The following is an 18,025-nucleotide window of genomic DNA, read 5'->3' as shown; positions in this document are numbered from 1 at the left end:
TTGGGTTTTAACAGAATTCCTAATCCAAACACGGACCTTGCTCCAACACGTGCCCAGTCCTCATACTTCAAGATATATATTCTGCTGAATGTGCTGTTTTCACCATTAAAACTAGTATAAAATAACAGCCAGGTCAAGTCAGGGATCCTGCTCTTTTTCGGTTCTAGTCAGTGTCGATTAAGATCTTCAAGCTTTTAATCAACACACAGAAATATTCCTGGCTTCCAATTTGAGCCCATACAGCTGGAGCAGGACATTCCTCCGAAATAACACATAAACCCAGACGTGTGCTCTTTCTGATTCTGTTCAAACTCTCTTTGCTAGCGCTCTAGAGTCTATTCCCATGCCGTTGTGTTTCCTGGTCACGGCCATTGAAAGGCCTTGTTCTAACAAACGAACCATCACAGCCAGCCTCACCACTGCTCCTTCGTAATGAAGCGTGCCATATGCACGTTCTCACTTTGATGCCCCGTGCATTGACGATAAACAGACGTTAAATCACATGTGCAAAAGTGTCTGGTGCCCCGTGTTTGAAATCTCATGTTATTCTTGGGATTGATTACATTGGCATTTAGGAAAAGGGGAAATTATACCAGTGTTGCTATGTGGTTTCTCATCAGAGAGCTGCAAACGCTTATGATTCATATTAGATAAAGTTAAATTCCCATCATAATAAATGTAGTGTCTGGCATTGATTTTGTACGATTTGCACAGTTGGCATTTTCAAAAGAACATCTGAAGTGCAAACAGGGCCTGACATTCTTAAAACAAATTATTGGTTTGTAGTAAATTTTTTGCACTAAAGTTTGTTCAGCGAAATTAATATCACATCACAAGTCAAAACTCTTATTCCATACACTGTGTTTTGTGCAGGGTACGAGGGAGGTCCTTAGTCATCACTGCGGCATACTGGGAGATGCTCTGCACAAAGAGAACGACTTTGCTCTTATCATTGACGGAAAGACGCTGAAGCATGCTCTCACCTTCGGGGCCCGTCAGTACTTCCTGGATCTGGCCCTTTCATGCAAGGCTGTGATATGCTGCAGGTAAGACTTGAGAACTGTAATTTGTAAGAGTGCTGTAAAAATATATAGAAAAAAAACTATTTACCCAAGGTCTAAAGTGTTCCAAGTGTTTTATAGCCGTAACAATAATTCAGCAACTGGGTAACCATTTCTGATTTATTAGAACCTAGGATTGAAAAAGAAATGGGTCACATTTTGCATGGCAGAGCGAAAACAAGAAGACTATGCTTGAACATTTTCATTTCGAAAAATAAATACCGAGTCGAATTATAGCAATTTTTCACCGTGAGCGCATAGAAGCTTAAATGTGTTTTCCATTGTTAAACCTTGAAAATATACAGGACATTGTGTCAAGCTCTGCTCAAATGTTTACTGTTCCACAGGTGCATGTTAAATATGTCTTTTGCAAGTTAATAACCTTTTCTGCCCTCGGGGAACTGACGCCATCGCTAGTCATTTCTCCTCACTTAAAAAAACATCAAGTGACTGGCAGAAAATTACGAGGCACGTCGCCATGCTGTTGAAGGAACAAATTACCTTCCCTATAGGTCACAACCTTCCCAATAAACATAATTATATGTGCTCTCAATGCAGCAATTTACTAATGAGTGTTATTTTTTATAATAGTGGATTGTAGTCTGAATGTCAGTCAGATATGGATGGAGTCAAGTGTGTGTGTGTGTGTGTGCGTGCGTGCGTGCGTGTGTGCGTGTGCAATAAACCAGGCCAAAAAACACTACATATAGAGAAGGAAAAAACTGGAGTAACCAATTGAGCGTGACAGGGAACTGCCAGAAATCAATGTTGATTTCCAGATACAACGCACACCACAGGTGCCAAAGCCATTATGCAATCCTTGATGTAATCTATCTGGTCTGTTTACACTCACCGCACACATGTTGGGCCACACTTATATCCTAGTTGAATTAACATTAAATTGACTCTAGAGCTCTCCTCCCGTATCGGGGACAATCTCCTGTTCACTGGAGAGCCTTACATCACTCCTTGCTTAAAGAATGACCTGTGAACGTCGAGTCGGGGTTAAGCCCCAGCGGAGCTTTTTTACCGGCGGCGAGACTTTAATTTCATACGCAGTGCCGTAACGCGCAGCAGCCCTTTGCTGGTATGCAGAGCTTTACATCAATTGGTAGAGCAGGGTGCCAGCAATGCCAAGGTCATGGGTTCGATTCCCAGGGAATGCGCATTGATTAAAAGCAAAGCCTGTAGGAGGCGAGGCACTTTGGATAAAACTGAAGTGCGTGAGGTACTTACATTTGCAGCTCTTCAGACTTTTAGACTTATAGATTGTTGCTAGTGCTGCACAATTGCAAAGCTGTTTAGTGTTTAAAGGTTTTTTGTTTGGCTTTTGTAAATTAGATTGTAATTCGTTGGGACTTTCTTGATGTTGCTTTTGTTCATTTTATACTGCCATACCTTAAAGGTCCAATATGTCATCGGAGTATCTATTGAAAGAAATGCAATATAATATACGGAACAATGTCTCCGGAGGTGTATAAAGATATATTACATAATGAAGCGTTATCCTTTTAGAACTGCAATTCGCAACCTCAACTCTAGATGCCGCTAAGTTTCATACACTGCACCTTTAAATATTGCTACTCTATGCTCTTTATCTCTCTTCTTCTTTCTTATATTTTTTTATAAAGAAGTTGAGTGGAAAAGATTTGGAGTGATCTTTTGTCTCCGTAAGGAGACAAACTCATTAAATCACAAGTTGAGAAGTGAACACACCTGTGCTTGTCAACACCAATAATTAGCGACAAGATGCTTCCTCTGTGAAGGCACCATCACGAATGTGTGATTGTGCTAAAAAAACTTAGTTTTTCATCGCAAACCTAAATAAAAGGTACTTTTAACCCTAGAAGAATGTTTAAACAAGGCTTTTCCACACCAAAGAACTACCAAACAATTAAAAGATGTCTGGTAATCACCTTCCAAACAATCCACACATGTTCTGTTTTCTTTGTACAGGGTTTCTCCTTTGCAGAAGTCTGAGGTGGTCGAGATGGTGAAGAAGCAGGTGAAAGTGATCACTCTGGCTATTGGAGATGGAGCCAATGATGTGGGCATGATCCAGACCGCCCATGTGGGTGTCGGGATCTCTGGCAATGAGGGACTGCAGGCTGCCAACTCGTCCGATTACTCCATCGCTCAGGTGAGAAACGATTGGATTACAGAACCCTACAGTCAGTGAGTAACAGAACTGATAGGAGTGTGCAGTTTAACACAAACCGTATGATGCTTTGCTAAACTGTACATTATTAATATAGTAAATGTGTTATTTTTTATTTTATTATTTACTCTTTTAATTATTTACAGATCTTGCATTAATATTTGCATTGACATATTAATATATCTTATAATATTGTCTTATTAAATCAAGAAATATTTTTAATTTGAATTAATTATTCAAATGCATTTGAAACTACTTTTCGAGGAGCGTAGCTACACTAAAGCATTTACGTTTTCTAAAGCTACACTTCTGTCTCATGTCACCACAGTGTGACACCCAGAAAATGAATTTGGATTGAGATTACTGTATGTATCTGAGGTGAAAGGTTAAAACCTGTGGCTCATCGATTCTGCAGTCTGAGATAGCAAAACGGGTCGGTCAGGTTAGTGTACATAGCTGGCGTGTTCTCTCATTCAAACCCCTGGTGATCGTGAAACTAGACCTTCCCCTCTTATGTAAACTTAATTAAAAAGATGTTTTGTCATTCTCTGATTTTGATACAGCGTAATCTTTATTGTACAGGGAACAATAGAAAATCTCAAGTGTCGCGGATCGCTGTCAACATGGCTCTCCATCTCTGTCCCATGATTCATTTCATGTTTTGTGCAATTCGTAGAAAACATCTCTTTTCACACTTGTTCAATAAGGCCACAGGCGGCCCGAGCAGTCTGTTGTCTCATGCATCGGATTACTTTAGAAAGCAACTTGTCTTGTCTTAAGTACCCTCATGGTATTGTGGGTGGATGCTAGTGAATGCGGGGTCGGTTTGCAGAAAGTTATCTAACCTGCCTTGCAGCGAAATGGCTCGTGTGAAACGGTCTGGATCAAACGGTGAACTTTAATGGGCGCTACCGTCGAGCTGCATGCATCCATCATTTAAATCCAGTGTCATGTTTAGAACACCATTAAAACTTCTCACATTGCTGCTTTTCTTTAGGTGTTGAAGTGGGCATTCTGTAGATGGTATTATATAGACTGAAGTAAAGTTAGGATCGTTGCTATAATTCATTGGGTCTAGGTCAAACCAATATGGGTGGGACTCTTCTCCCATGGGTCCGATGTCTAAACAAGTTTGTTTTTTTGGTTAGTTTAGTTGAATTTTTTGTTTACACTTACATATACAGAAAGGTCCGGTTTTCAGAGGGCAGTTGTTATTAAAAGATGAACAAAGATATGTTAATGTAAGTTTTAGGAACTGGATTTGTGTGAATCTGTATATTCTTATACATAAAGATCAATGATGTCTACTACTTTGATTCATGACTCCCCGAGCTGATCTCAGATCAGCACAGACTGCTTGTGCTGCTCTGTCACTTCTTTATAAATTGGTGTTAAAGCCAGGCTTTGAGGTTTGCTTTGAGGTTTGCTTTGAAGGGTCTCCTTTGAAGGTGCGATTATATCGTTTACATAAAGTATTAAATCAGTATGCAGGAACTCTGCCGTGTTGGCAACTTACGAAACATCTTGCGCTTCGGACTCGCGCTAGACCCTCAAACCAGATAGAATTTAAGACGAGGGCTCGTGTGCAAACCCCACTGTAGTCTGTCTGTCAACAGCTCCGTCAGCGCAAATCCAGAGGTCAAACAACCTCGATCCCCTCAAACACGCTCCGTACCCCTTACAACCCACCCTGCTGTTTCTGCCCCCAGAAAAGCAACCCGGCTGTTTATTTTACAGGAATGATGGTTTAGAACGTCGTCACAATCAGGGCGCTCATGAGGAAATTAAAAGTGGCATTTCTTGTTCATTGATAACGGTCATGTTGGCAGCTTACGGTGTACGGCATTATGAACAAAGGGCATTGCAGCTCAGCCCACGGAGAGCAGGGATGTGCTTTCTGTCTTCCACTGCTTTTCAACAACTCACAAAATATGCAGTGAATGGAATGTTTGTGAGACAGTTGGGGGTTCTGCCCTTGCAACTTCGGGCTTCCTGTTGCCGAAGAACGATAAGATTGTCCCTTTATTTTAGAATCCAGAAACACGTTCTTGGCGGGGGAACTGGAGTTTTGTGTTAAACAGATCTTGCGTAAATGTTAGACTCTAATGAGCTTATCTCTGTGTTCCCTCCTCTGACAGTTCAAATACTTGAAGAATCTTCTGCTAGTTCACGGCGCCTGGAACTACAACCGTGTTGCCAAGTGCATCCTGTATTGCTTCTACAAGAACATTGTGCTTTACATTATAGAGGTAAGAGAAAGTCACACTTGGGTTGAACAGTTGCTTTATGCAACAATGGCAATGGTTTAACTTAAGTTATATATTAATCACCAAATTTAATTAATTGTAATCCTAAAGTTCATCCAAAAATAACAATTCTGTCATCATTTACTCACCCTCTTGTCATTTCAAACCTGCATTACTTCTTCTTCCGCAGAACACAAAAGAAGATATTTTGAGGAATGTTGTTAACTGGCACCCATTCACTTGCTTTGTTTTTTTGTCCATACAATAGAAGTGGAGGGGGCCAGTGCTGTTCGGTTACCAACTCTCTTCTCTCAAAATGCCTTCTTTTGTGTTTTGCAGAATAAAGAAAGCCATAAAGGTTGGAAATGGCAAGAGAGGGAGAAAATAATGACAGAAATAAAAGTTTTGGGTGAACTACTATATAAGGAGTTGGAAAGGAGCATGTAACATTAAATAGCAAACAAGTTTTCTTTGTCTTTCTTTTTGGAATAAAAGCCTCTCATTGGTATTTTATTTTTGATAAGATTGAATAACTCTTTCATTGACTGGCATGTGTGGGTGGAGGAGAGACGAGAGGAGTGTAGGTCTGTCAAGATGGAGCCCACAGGCAATCCATCTGAGATGGCATTTGACAGTTTCCAGACCTGGTGCTGATAGTAAGTTCAGAGACTTGGCCAAGACTGACCTGGCATGTTAAAGGGCTGCTATCAGCACCAGCTTTATCACAAGGGCCGTTCGGTCATTTTGGTCCGGAGATGAGCATGTTATACCTCAAGGACGAGCAGTATTTTTTTCCAGCTGCATCTGAAATTCAAATTCTGTTTGTAACTTTTTCCAGCTTGTAACTAGCAAGAAAATTGTGAAATTATGAACTGTATCATTTTATATTGGCCATCAGGGAGCTACTTGCTCAACAGACCACACCAGCGCTCACTAGCCGTACAACCATACCAGTAACATGAGCTCTTCAGAAATCCATCTTTTTTTCCTCGGCGCTCCTGCTCTGATGTGCCACTTGACCTGTGAACCCTTTTTTCCTTCATCTCGACTTTGTTTTATGTGCTGTGGTAAACCTCCAAAAAGCCCCTCAGATTCCTGATTGTTGGCATCCAAGACTGCTCGAGACTGAGAGAAACAGAAGTTGAGATGAATTCTCACATGTTATTTTCTTTTAAGGGATGGTGCATCAAAGAAAGGACATTCTGTAGTTGACTCGCTCTCATGTCATTCCAAACGTCTGCAATTTTCCTGCATGTGCTCATTGAAGAGGAAAAAATGCTGTTTCGTGAATCATATAGATGTTTATTTTTACTGTCAAGGTCCATAAAAATGAAGCCATGACTAGGCATATTGTGCCAAAGACATATTGACCATTTTTTGTTGCTTTATTGTCGCTTCGTAGCCTAATATCCCAGATCTTCATTTTCCTATTTACTGTAGAAAGGAGTAGTCAATACATTCTCAATACAAAATTCTCCTGAGTGGGTTTGGAATGACATGATTATAAATCATGACAGAATGTTAATTTTCGTCTGTAGCCTTTCTTTTGTGTTGTGCTGTTTCATTCGGTTGTGGGTGGGTTTGTGGGTTAGTTTAGCCCATGTCAAAGCCTTTTCCTGTTTACATGCTTTGGTTGCGTTTAGATGTGGGAGTTTGGGAAGCAGTTGTGGTATTGTTTTCTAAATGCAGCAGATATGTGATGTTTCTTTCCCTGCTGTTTTAACATTCTTTGGATTCAATCTGTGAGAATCTACAGTCTGTCAAAACCTTGTAGCTGTAAGCAATTGCGGTTGAATGATTTTGATATGTTAAACGTTTTCGGTATGATGTGCGGGATAGCTTTCATGATTTTTTTTAAGCAGATTTGCCCTGGTTTCTCATAATTGTTCCACAGCGAAAGCTCAACGTTGAACACAAACATTTCTGGCCGTGATCACATTTCAAACTTTTCTCATCGATCATTAAACTAAAACTCTAAATACTTCTAGACACTTTTCTTTTTTGTAGTTTTCTCTTTAAGCTCTCCTTTGAGTCTTCAAGAGAACTGAAAAGTGCACCTCGGCTCCTGGAAGAATATATCTTCTCCAGAACCCATCTTTTGTTATGGGCAGAAAATTTACTCCCCCTCTCCGTCAGGGGCTTTTGGAAGAACAATGGGGCAAAGCTTTACTGTTTCCTTGACTCACACCAGAAACACCTCGGTTTTGTAAGGGTCTGATATTCAAGACACTTGCTTCCCAAGGGTCGGTTAAAGGGATACATTTGTCGTCCTAATAGGTTTACCTTTGAGTCTGTGAAGGCTTATTCATCTCATTTTTCTTTAACCTGAAGGAAGTGGAATAAGGATGTTAGGGCCGTTTCACTTGCGGTTGGCGCATTGTTAAAATATATGCGTACTTCTAGTTCTTTTTTTTTTTTCTTTGAATTCTGTAGTTCCATATCAAATCACTTTTTCAATCATTTGAGTCGGAGATATATAACCACTAAAAATATGTCTCCCAAATCTCAAATACAAATAATGTATCTTATGCGTTTATTTGCAGAAAATGAAAACTGGAGAAACGTGTCAAAATAACAAAGATGCTCTGAATTTTCAAATACTGCAAAAAAAACAAGTTCATATTCACTTTCAAGCTATACAACAGTCATATTTGTTCATTTAGGAAAAGTTCAAAAATATTACGTGATAACCTCGCTTTTTTAACTGTGATCACAGTTTTCGTGTGTCTTGTCATGCTGCCAGTCTTTCACATTGCTGTTGAATGACTCTGTCACTCCTGAGGTTTCATGTTGTTGAATTTCTAATATTTACTGGACTGGAAGGGCCACAATACATCTAGAAATTCTGATTAAATAAAAACTTGCAATGTTCTCTTATTTTTCTCGTGGCTGTATAGCTTTAACTATTTTTCATAATACTGTGTGCTATCTGTTTTTTGTTCTGTAAAAAGTCATATATTTGCTTGGTAACAATCTTACAACAAGTCTGTAAGAAGGAGCGCTCTAGGAAATTGGAACCGAGCGCTAGAATTATTTACCATGTTCCCAGACAGAACTCTGTTCAACTGTAGCCACAACGCAAAACAGGATCTTTCATTTTTAGTTACAGTTTTTCAGACAATTGGATTTGAAGCCTAACTCTTGAAGTGAATGCGGAAGATGTTATCATTTTGCCATGCTGGTTTGTTTAGCCCTCATCATCTTGTCTCGCATTCTTTCGACATGTGCAAAAATTAGCGAGGAAAAAAACTTTTCAGAAACTTAGCTGGATTAGCCGCCTTGAGACATGAAAAAAGCCTCTTTTACAGCCAAATAGCTGTGCTGGCTGTCATTATCATGCTGGGTTCTTAAGAGTTTGATTGACAGCTCTTCAGCAGGCACCGGCAGGGCTGACGGATGAGGAGCATTTCTGAAGTAATTACAAGAGCCTCATTCACAGACACAGCAGCATTAGAGAGAGACTGAAGTCCTGAGAGGAGGCCCACGACCCTGCAGTCTCTCTGGTGCCATCATTATAAAACACATTGTCACACACACAGGGATTTAATGCCTCTTCTTTATTGTTTTGCCCTTCATTTTGTATGTTATATGGAGAGGGTTTTCGGTTGTTTTAATGGGGTCCCTCTGTTGGAGAATTCAGCTTAGTCCAGCTCATGCAAACTGATTTAGTTGAGAATTGCCAGCTATTGGAGATATTTTTGAAAACTGGAAAAGAAAATATTTACATTTTGTCATTTAGGAGATGCTTTTATCCAAAGCGACTTACAGAGAGTTCAGGGAGCAATAAGCGATATGCCATACAGGAGCAATAATACAATAAGTGCTAATACAAAGTTACTAGTTTCAACAAAAGCCAGAACAATACCTGTTGAGTGAAAGAGACTGTACATTTTTTGAGTTTTAAGTAGTTTTTTGAAGGTTGTGAGAGATGTGGTTGACCGGACCGAGTTAGGAAAAATGTTCCACCAGGAAGGAGTCGTGAAGGAGAATGAACAGGAAAGCGATTTAGTGCCCTTATGAGAAGGCAATACAAGACGCCACATTTGCTGAACGCAGGGTTCTTGATGGGGTGTTGGAGGATGTGAAAGTATGCCGGTGCAGATCCAGTGATAGTCCTGTAGGCAAACATCAGTGACTTGAATCTGAGCCTGGCTTCAACCAGTAGCCAGAGGAGAGAGATGAGATTGATAGCCTTTGCAGGAAGACCAGGAAGGAGAGCATTGTAGTAGTCCAACCTTGAGATTACCAGGGCCTGGACAAGGAGTTGTGCCGCATGCTCAGTGAGACCTTTCTAATGTTGAAAAAGGCATATCGGCATTATCGCGTTGTCTTTGCACCATGATCATTGAGGGACAGCTGTTCATCAAATATGACTCAGAGGTTCCTGACTGTTTTGGATAGAGTGATTGTGGTATTGCCAAGTTGGATAGTGAGATCGTGTTGAGATCCCTAGAGATGACAGGGCTGCTATCAGTATCTGGTGATGGACAGTGTCAAACGCTGCAGATAGGTCTAGCAGAATCAGGACAGAGGCTTTAGATTCCGCCTTGGGTAGCCTCAGTGCTTCTGTGGCCAATAACAGTGCAGTCTCAGTGGATTGGTTTGTTTTGAAGCCAAACTGCTTGTCATCCAGTAGTTTGTTCTGGGATAGTTAGGAAGACACATTTTTTACGCATATATTTTCATAGTAAACTTTATTATAAAATCAACGAATCCTTATTAAATCTAACTACCTTTTTTCATGGAAACCTCTGAATACTGATACATGTCAGGAAATGGAAAAAGCACTGTAAAATTCTAATTCAAATTTATGAAAAACAATGAAAATCACAAAATATGTATTATTCAAAATAATAAGAAATGTCAATGACAAGAACTACCTTGCCGGTTTTACAGAATTTTACAATTCTTCTGAAAGAATACTGTATAAAATACAGTTAAAAATCTTCAAATTATAGAAAAATGACTGCAAATTTACATGAAAACTGTAATTCTACGTGAAAAACTGTTATTTAACATTATATTTCTGTCACCTCATATGCGGCAAAATTTCCATGTTATTTTTACAGTGTATTATATTTGTCCACCATAGAAACTTTACAGAGAAATATTTTGTCAGGAATTTGTTATAAAACAAAAAAAGGTTGTCTTCTGTCTTTTTAAACATGTTAGGCAATCTGTGACGTTCTACCAGCTCAGGCAAGTCCCTACATCTAAACCAGCTTGGAACAATCAAGTGCCATTTCCAAAATACAGCTGCCACCTTAATCTCTTAGTTTTTGTTTTTCAAGTAGCACATGATAATGGCAAAATTTCCCTTCCCGCCCAATCTTAGAACACAGGACGGGGGTGGAATCACTGATTTTAAAATTCCTTAAATAATATGCCAAGAGCCCTTCTGGGCAAGTCTCACAGGGCCACACAATCTGGCTTTCACACATACACACACCCTTCGCTTTTTCAGATTGTGCAGCGGAGGGTAGAGGGCAGTCACACCTCCACGCCGAACCGCTCTGAATGAGAAGGGAAGGAAAAGAAAGCGAGAGCCCTCCACACTGTGTCCTCGGTCCCTAATGAGCAAATCAATGAATCTGTCTTATTGAAGAGAGAGAGGCTCTCACAGGACCTGGAGGACCAGGCCAAAACGCTCTCGCATATGCATGTACTGCTGCCCATGAATAGAGGCTTTATTTTGACTTAGCACAACAATGTCCTGCAGCCTGTAGCCCGTCAATGAGGGAGTCTCGCATTCATGCGGTTCTCTGACCCGCCTGTTCCACTACCAGCATGCCACTGGCTACAACGTGTGTCATGTGGCTTTTGGTCAAACTGTGTGTTTGAGAGAGGCTCCCAGAAGTCCAGGATGTAATCGCACCATGTGATTTGCTAGTAAAATGGAAAACAATGAAACTCTTTTTTTGTGGTATTCATAATTTAGTAAATGCATGTATGCACAGGCATGGCTATACTTTTCGTATAGAAGCATGAATTTTTATAAATGTCCTTAAACATCTAATGAAATATATAAAAACAATGTGAGGTCATTTTAAGGGGGTCTTTGCTGTTTGACATTTACATTTAGTCATTTAGCAGACGCTTTTATCCAAAGCGACTTACAGATGAGGAAACAGTGGAAGCAATTATAACAACATAGGCAACAAAATACATAAGTGCATCAAACTAGTCCATTAAAGCCTAGCACAGTATACAAAGCTAAGAATAGTGAGGTTAGGAAGTTTTTTATTTTTTTATTTTATTTTATTTTTTTAAAGAAGGAAAGGGAAGAAAATTAGGAAAAATCAATCAGCGACGTGTTGACGGAAGAGATGCGATTTTTTAGGCATTTTTTAAAGATGGCAACCGAGTCTGCTGATCTTGTAGCAGCTGGTAGATCATTCCACCAATGTGGAACAGATCCAGAGAAGGTTAGGGAGAGTGACTTTTTTTCCTTTTTGGGATGGTACCACTATTCGTTGTTCCTTTGCAGACCGAAGTGATCTGGCAGGAACATAGATCTGCATTAGCGAGTGGAGATACGATGGTGCAGACCCGGTGTTGGTCTTGTAGGCCAGGAGCATAGCTTTGAACTTATGCGGGCAGCAACAGGGAGCCAGTGTAACCGGATGAAGAGCGGAGTTACATGCGCTCTCTTCGCTTCATTGAAGACCACTCTTGCCGCCGCATTCTGGATCATCTGGAGAGGTTTGATTGTGCAAGCAGGAAGTCCAGCCAAAAGCGCATTGCAATAATCCAGTTTGGACAGGACAAGAGCCTGGACTAGGACTTGCGTAGAGTGCTCCGATAGGAAAGGTCTAATTTTCCTAATGTTGTAGAGGATGAATCTACAGGACCTGGTGGTGCTGGCAACATGACTTGTGAGGTTAAGCCGATCATTGATTACCACTCCCAAGTTTCTGGCTGTGCTGGACGGTGTAATCGTTGATGAGCCTAGTTGAATGGCAAGGTTGTGGTGAATCTTTGGGTTGGCTGGGATCACAAGCAGTTCCGTTTTTGCAAGGTTTAGCTGCAGGGGATGATCCTTCATTCAAAGCGAGATGTCAATCAGGCATGCCGCGATGCGAGCAGCGACCGTCAGATTGTCCGGTTGAAATGACAAGTAGAGTTGTGTGTCGTCGGCATAGCAGTGATAGGAGAAGCCATGCTTCTGAATGACCGAGCCGAGGGATGTCATGTAAATGGAGAGGAGTAGCGGTCCAAGCACTGAGCCCTGTGGCACCCCCGTGTTGAGCTGTTGGGACGCGGAGACCTCATCTCTCCAGGATACTTTGAATTACCTACCCGAGAGGTAGGACTCAAACCATTGCAACGCCATTCCAGAGACACCCATAGCACTGAGAGAAGCCAGGAGGATGTGATGATTGACAGTGTCAAAGGCAGCAGACAGATCCAGTAGGATGAGCACAGATGACATGGATGATGCTTTTGCCAGTCTCAGGGCGTCGATGACTGAGAGCAGTGCAGTCTCTGTGGAATGACCGGTCTTGAACCCAGACTGATTGCAGTCCAGGAGGTTGTTTTGCATGAGAAAGGAGGAGAGCTGGTTGAACACAACTCGCTCAAGGGCTTTGGCGATGAAGGGAAGAAGGGAGACAGGCCTGTAGTTTTCTAGCAGTGTAGGGTCCAGGGTGGGTTTCTTTAGAAGCGGTGTGATGCGGGCCTCTTTGAACGCTGTGGGAAATGTCCCAGTGGTGAGCGAAGAGTTGATGATGTGTGTCAGAGCAGGCACAACCGTTGGAGAGATGGCCTGGAGGAGATGGGTGGGGATGGGATCCAGTGGGCAGGTGGTAGGGTGGTTGGAACCAATGACCTTGGAGACATCAGCTTCAGACAGAGGAGAAAAGGCGGGGAGCACACACGTTTGAAAAGCCCATAAATTAGACAAATCATTTTTTGTTTAATAATGCACAAACAAAAACGTTGGGAGAGGGTATAGCACACAAATAAAACCATTCACTTATGTAGCTGTGTGTGTGCAAAACAGATTCAGATGCAGCAGCTTTCATTTAAAAACAATATCACGGTAGAATGCACCTGATGGAAAGAAAAACAGGGGTTGGAACGGGTGGGCGTTGCCGTGGGGGGTCGTTTTGGGGGGGATCGCGGCCAATCCTCCTCTTTCTCTTTTTCCGCAGGGCTAAAGGGGAGGGGTGACAGACATTTGTTTAGGGAACATTTTCACGCATTGGCTGCCACTATTGAATGAGAGGGGCTTGTGGATGTGCTGTGTGTGCGAGTATGAAGGGCTGTGGTGTGTCACATGGGGGCCGCTGTCGGGGGTTCCGTCAAAACCCCAAAATTTGTAGCAATTCATGCCTTTATAATGGAGTTTAATGAAGCGAGCAAATGTCCGTCTGGTACTACACGACAAACCTCTCACACATTCACACATGCAGAGAGTTGGTTAGGATGCAGTCATCATCACTATACACTGCAGTTAAGTGTCCTAAACTTAAGAGTGATAATGTTTTTCATGGTCTTAAAACAATTGGATCTGAAGGTTTGAGGCAAAATTTCTATCAAGATATTCTCATGGGAATCCGTAACTACTTTACAAGGTGGCTAATTCGTATGAGTTCGTACAATCATATTCATACGTTTTAAAAAAATCACGCCATTGCTTTTTTCTAATAATCACGTTTTTTTACTATTTTCATCATACAAATTCATACGAAATAGTTAAGAATTCCCAAGAGATCAGATATATGTTTATTTCATTACAAAAGCAGTTTTTTTTTATAAATTCGATAAAAAAATGCCAAAAAGAGCCCAGCTTTAAAAGCATCATGGTTTGATTCCTTGAGAAGCGGGTTTATAAAATACTTCAAGCATATTTTTGCAGTTAAGTTCAAGATGCAATAATATTACATTGATATATTTGATATATATATATATTATATTTGATATATATATAATACACATATATTTTTAACAAGTTTTTAACTTTGGCAAAGTTGATGTATCGGCTTGGTCATCTTCATTTTCCGGATCAGATTCGTAAATAAAGATGAATCGATATAAGGAAGTACCAATGACATTTTATCACCTGTCAGTACAATTGCTTTGGAACCTGATGTTCCGAATATGGTAAGAGGCGTCACATTTCCATTACACGCTTGCAGTATTCGACCAATCACTATGTACTTGTGAACTTATTAATTAATTTGTTCAGGAATGCAGTAAATTCATCTTTTTGAATGAGCCACTTATTAATTGATTGGCTCAAGAAACAAACTAATTTAGAAACAAAACCACGCTTCTCCTGAGGCTTTATATTTTGTATATTGTTTTGTTGAGAAATTAGGAAAACAGACAAATATATCTTAAAATGTCTTAATTTCTTATTAAATTAACTTCGTATAAAATCAACATGACACGTGCACTCATAGTTATCTGTACAAAAATTGCAGTGCCATGATATTGCACTTGTGTGATTGGATAATTCAATAAATGAGACAAAAGCTCATTCAGGGTCATTTTCACACAGATATATTTAATTTTAGGTTCTTTTTGACAGTATTCTGTATGTTATATATCCCTCACTACTTTAGTTTAGTTTTTGCAAAATAATTCACATGTGTTATTCTATAGATTTCGATGCATTTACTGTTATTCTTAAATGTGTAAAAAAATTGTATGTGACTTTAAAACTTTTGAAACACATTGTATTTCTTTGTTTTTATTTCACTTCTGCTTTATATTTAAATGAATGTAACATCTTGAATTCTGAAGCTGCTTATCGTTCTTCAACATCAGACTAATGTTTTTCAGCACCTTATTTGTTCATGCAGCCGATGTCAATTTAATGCTCAGACATGAGGATATTTCTCAGCGTGCAGGAAGTTTCATCCCAATTTCAGATATACAGATTTCATCTGCCCTGTCATGCTCATGTAAAACTACAGAAATTATACAGCAGCTGTCGTAACCATGACATTTCTGGAGTTTTTGGTAGTCTACTTAAACTAATATAGGTATTATGTGATGAAGTCATCTCTGTTGCATATGGTTTAGATAGACGTTATCTTATCTTCCGTCTCATTTGAGATTTTCTGCCTGCATAGTCTTCATCATTTAAGCTCAGTAAGATCTTTAAATCTTTCGAGAGACTTTTGAACCAACTACATATTTTCTTAGAAATGCCGATCTGGGATCGGTTGCTTGTGTTATGGGACACTAGGGGTTGATGAAGGTGGGAAGCGGTGCATCTGATTTACGAACTGTTTTAATCCCCTCTGGCTGAAGTCATGGGAACTGTTGCAGACTCTTTCTGTCTTATTGCCAGGACTAACATCCCATGCTGTCTCTCTCTTCATCTCTACATAAGGCTGTCTGCCGAGTGATGATGTGTGGTTTTCAGATTGTGGTTTTGTATCACGAGATTCAGTAAGGCTTCTCTGTTTTGATGTGACCCTTTCAGTGCAACTGTACTGGTGAGATTTTAATGTCATCTCACAGCTGGTACTATTACCTTTAATTTTTACATTGACCATGAGATCCCTTGCACAAAAAGGCAAAAAAGATGTCGGTCTTCGAATATCCAAAAATTCATGCTGGTATCACAAGGATCATCAAGTTTTGTACAAACCTGAGAAAGCCGTGTGGGCTTTCATATAAGAGAGCTTTAGGAAGCGCAAACCTGAAGTGTTTCACTAGTGGCCTCAGACTTTTGGACCCCACTGTCTATATGAAAAATAGACACACACCTGGCGTATTAATCCTGAAGACAGATCTGGGAATGAATGCAAAGATCCAGTGTATGAGACAGATCTCTCTCGCTCTCTCTCTCTAAATGCATATTCTGTGGTTTCTCTTTTATATTAAATATCCTCACTGAAACCTCGGATCATGTCACACTTCAGGATTTTTCAGGAAATGGAACACTGTCTTTAATCATTAAAAAAAATTCGGGCACTTTTGAATGCTTTTTTAATTGTTTAATGTATATTGTAGATATTTGTAAAAATCCAGTGACAAACACAAAGGATGACAGTATTTGTTGTTTTAACTTGGAATGTAATCATGATAATTAAGGATCTTATTCCTGCGTCAGAACTGTCATGTGTTTTTTTGACTTTCAGATCTGGTTTGCGTTCGTAAACGGATTCTCTGGTCAGATTCTGTTCGAGCGCTGGTGCATCGGGCTGTACAATGTGGTAAGCTCTAACTGCGTTTGCATACACACGTGTGCGTCTGTGATTTACTGTCCTCCCTTTATTACTGTAAGAGGAAATGTGTTAAAATCCCTCCCCTGTTGCGCACGGGTAAGAAACTCATTAGCCGCGGAACTCCAGACGGCTCCTTTACTGCGGCCCGTGTCAGCACCGTCCTGAAAAATCTCCTTCTTATTTATGGCCGCCTGTCAAGTCCATATTCCCCGCGTGCCCAGAACTATGTCCTGAATGTACTGCAACAACATACGCTCAAGCCCCAAAGATCTGAGTTATGAAGGCCAGAGCTGGTGATAAAGAAACAGGTTGAATCAAGGCACTTTTAAATACACACACATGGTGAATTAAAAAGTAATGGAATATAATTTGGCATTGTCAAAATCTTGTAGATGCATTTGCTTTTGCAGCAAGCAAACAGACCATACCCCCCCTCAACTCAATTGTCACAATAAATAATTTTTTACGCTCAAACAAAAAGCTAAATTCGAACACGGCTTCTCATCAGCCCTGTGTAATGGTTCATTGGCATTGTGATGCCAGTAACAACTTGGCCAGTCACATTCTCTCTTTATCAGAGAGAGCGGGAATTCCACAGCTTCAGAGGGGGTCTGCTGGACGCAACGGGCCAAATCCACCCTTGAATGGAGGAGAATGAAGTCCAGCGGACCGTGTCTGCTGGCCCGTCAACCACAGCCAGGCAGCTCCAGCTGAACCAGGGAGAGACACTTACGGGCTGACCTCTCACCCCCCTCCGGACTTTTATACAGCCCCTCTCGCTTTCGACAGCTGCCGCGCGCAGAAACCTTAGAGCGCTGCAGGAATACGAAAGCATGTTGGAAGTCTGCTGACAGAATGCAAGCATGGTGGCAGATGTTCGTCTGAAATCATTTTTTTGCACGTGGGGCGGGAGAGGACATAGAAGATGAATGCCAAAGTTGCATGCTCAATGGGTTTGCAGCGAGCAAAGGAAAAGCTGTGCGGTGCTCGGCATATGTGCTTTTGCACACAAGCTTCACATTGACATATTTGCTTATAAAGAAGTAGTTTGCCCAAAAACTAAAATTCTATCATTATTTACTCATATGACTGACTTTCTTCTGAAGAACACAAAAGAAAATATTTCAAATAATGTTGGGAACAAAATGGATGGTCATTATTGACTTCTATTGTACAGTATTAACACAAAATCAGCGCAAGTCAATGGGAACCAAACGGTTTTTGTTTACCTACACTCTTTAGAATACCTTTGTTTGTGGTCTGCGGGAGAAAGAAAGTCATACAGGTTTAAAAAAATAAGGTGGTGAGTAAATGTTGAGAAAATTTTGGTCCATCCATCTGGTCAGGGTGATCAAACAAACAGAGCTATATTTT

General features: G+C 40.5%; 1 protein-coding gene across 2 annotated transcripts in view; it reads left to right on the top strand.

Moving 5' to 3' along the window:
- Positions 1–18,025, top strand: part of atp8a1 (ATPase phospholipid transporting 8A1) — a 99,576-nt gene that overhangs the window by 63,113 nt on the left and 18,438 nt on the right. For both annotated transcript variants that reach the window (XM_079479927.1, XM_079479928.1), the window contains 4 exons: positions 874–1,046; positions 3,018–3,201; positions 5,358–5,468; positions 16,565–16,639. In XM_079479927.1, coding sequence (XP_079336053.1) covers positions 874–1,046; positions 3,018–3,201; positions 5,358–5,468; positions 16,565–16,639 — 543 coding nt within the window. The remainder of the gene's footprint in view (positions 1–873; positions 1,047–3,017; positions 3,202–5,357; positions 5,469–16,564; positions 16,640–18,025) is intronic.

Source organism: Barbatula barbatula (assembly GCF_947034865.1).
Source record: "Barbatula barbatula genome assembly, chromosome: 18".
Taxonomy (NCBI): Eukaryota; Metazoa; Chordata; class Actinopteri; order Cypriniformes; family Nemacheilidae; genus Barbatula; species Barbatula barbatula.
The sequence above is the reverse complement of the archived record's forward strand: the minus strand, read 5'-3'. Positions and strand labels throughout refer to the sequence as shown.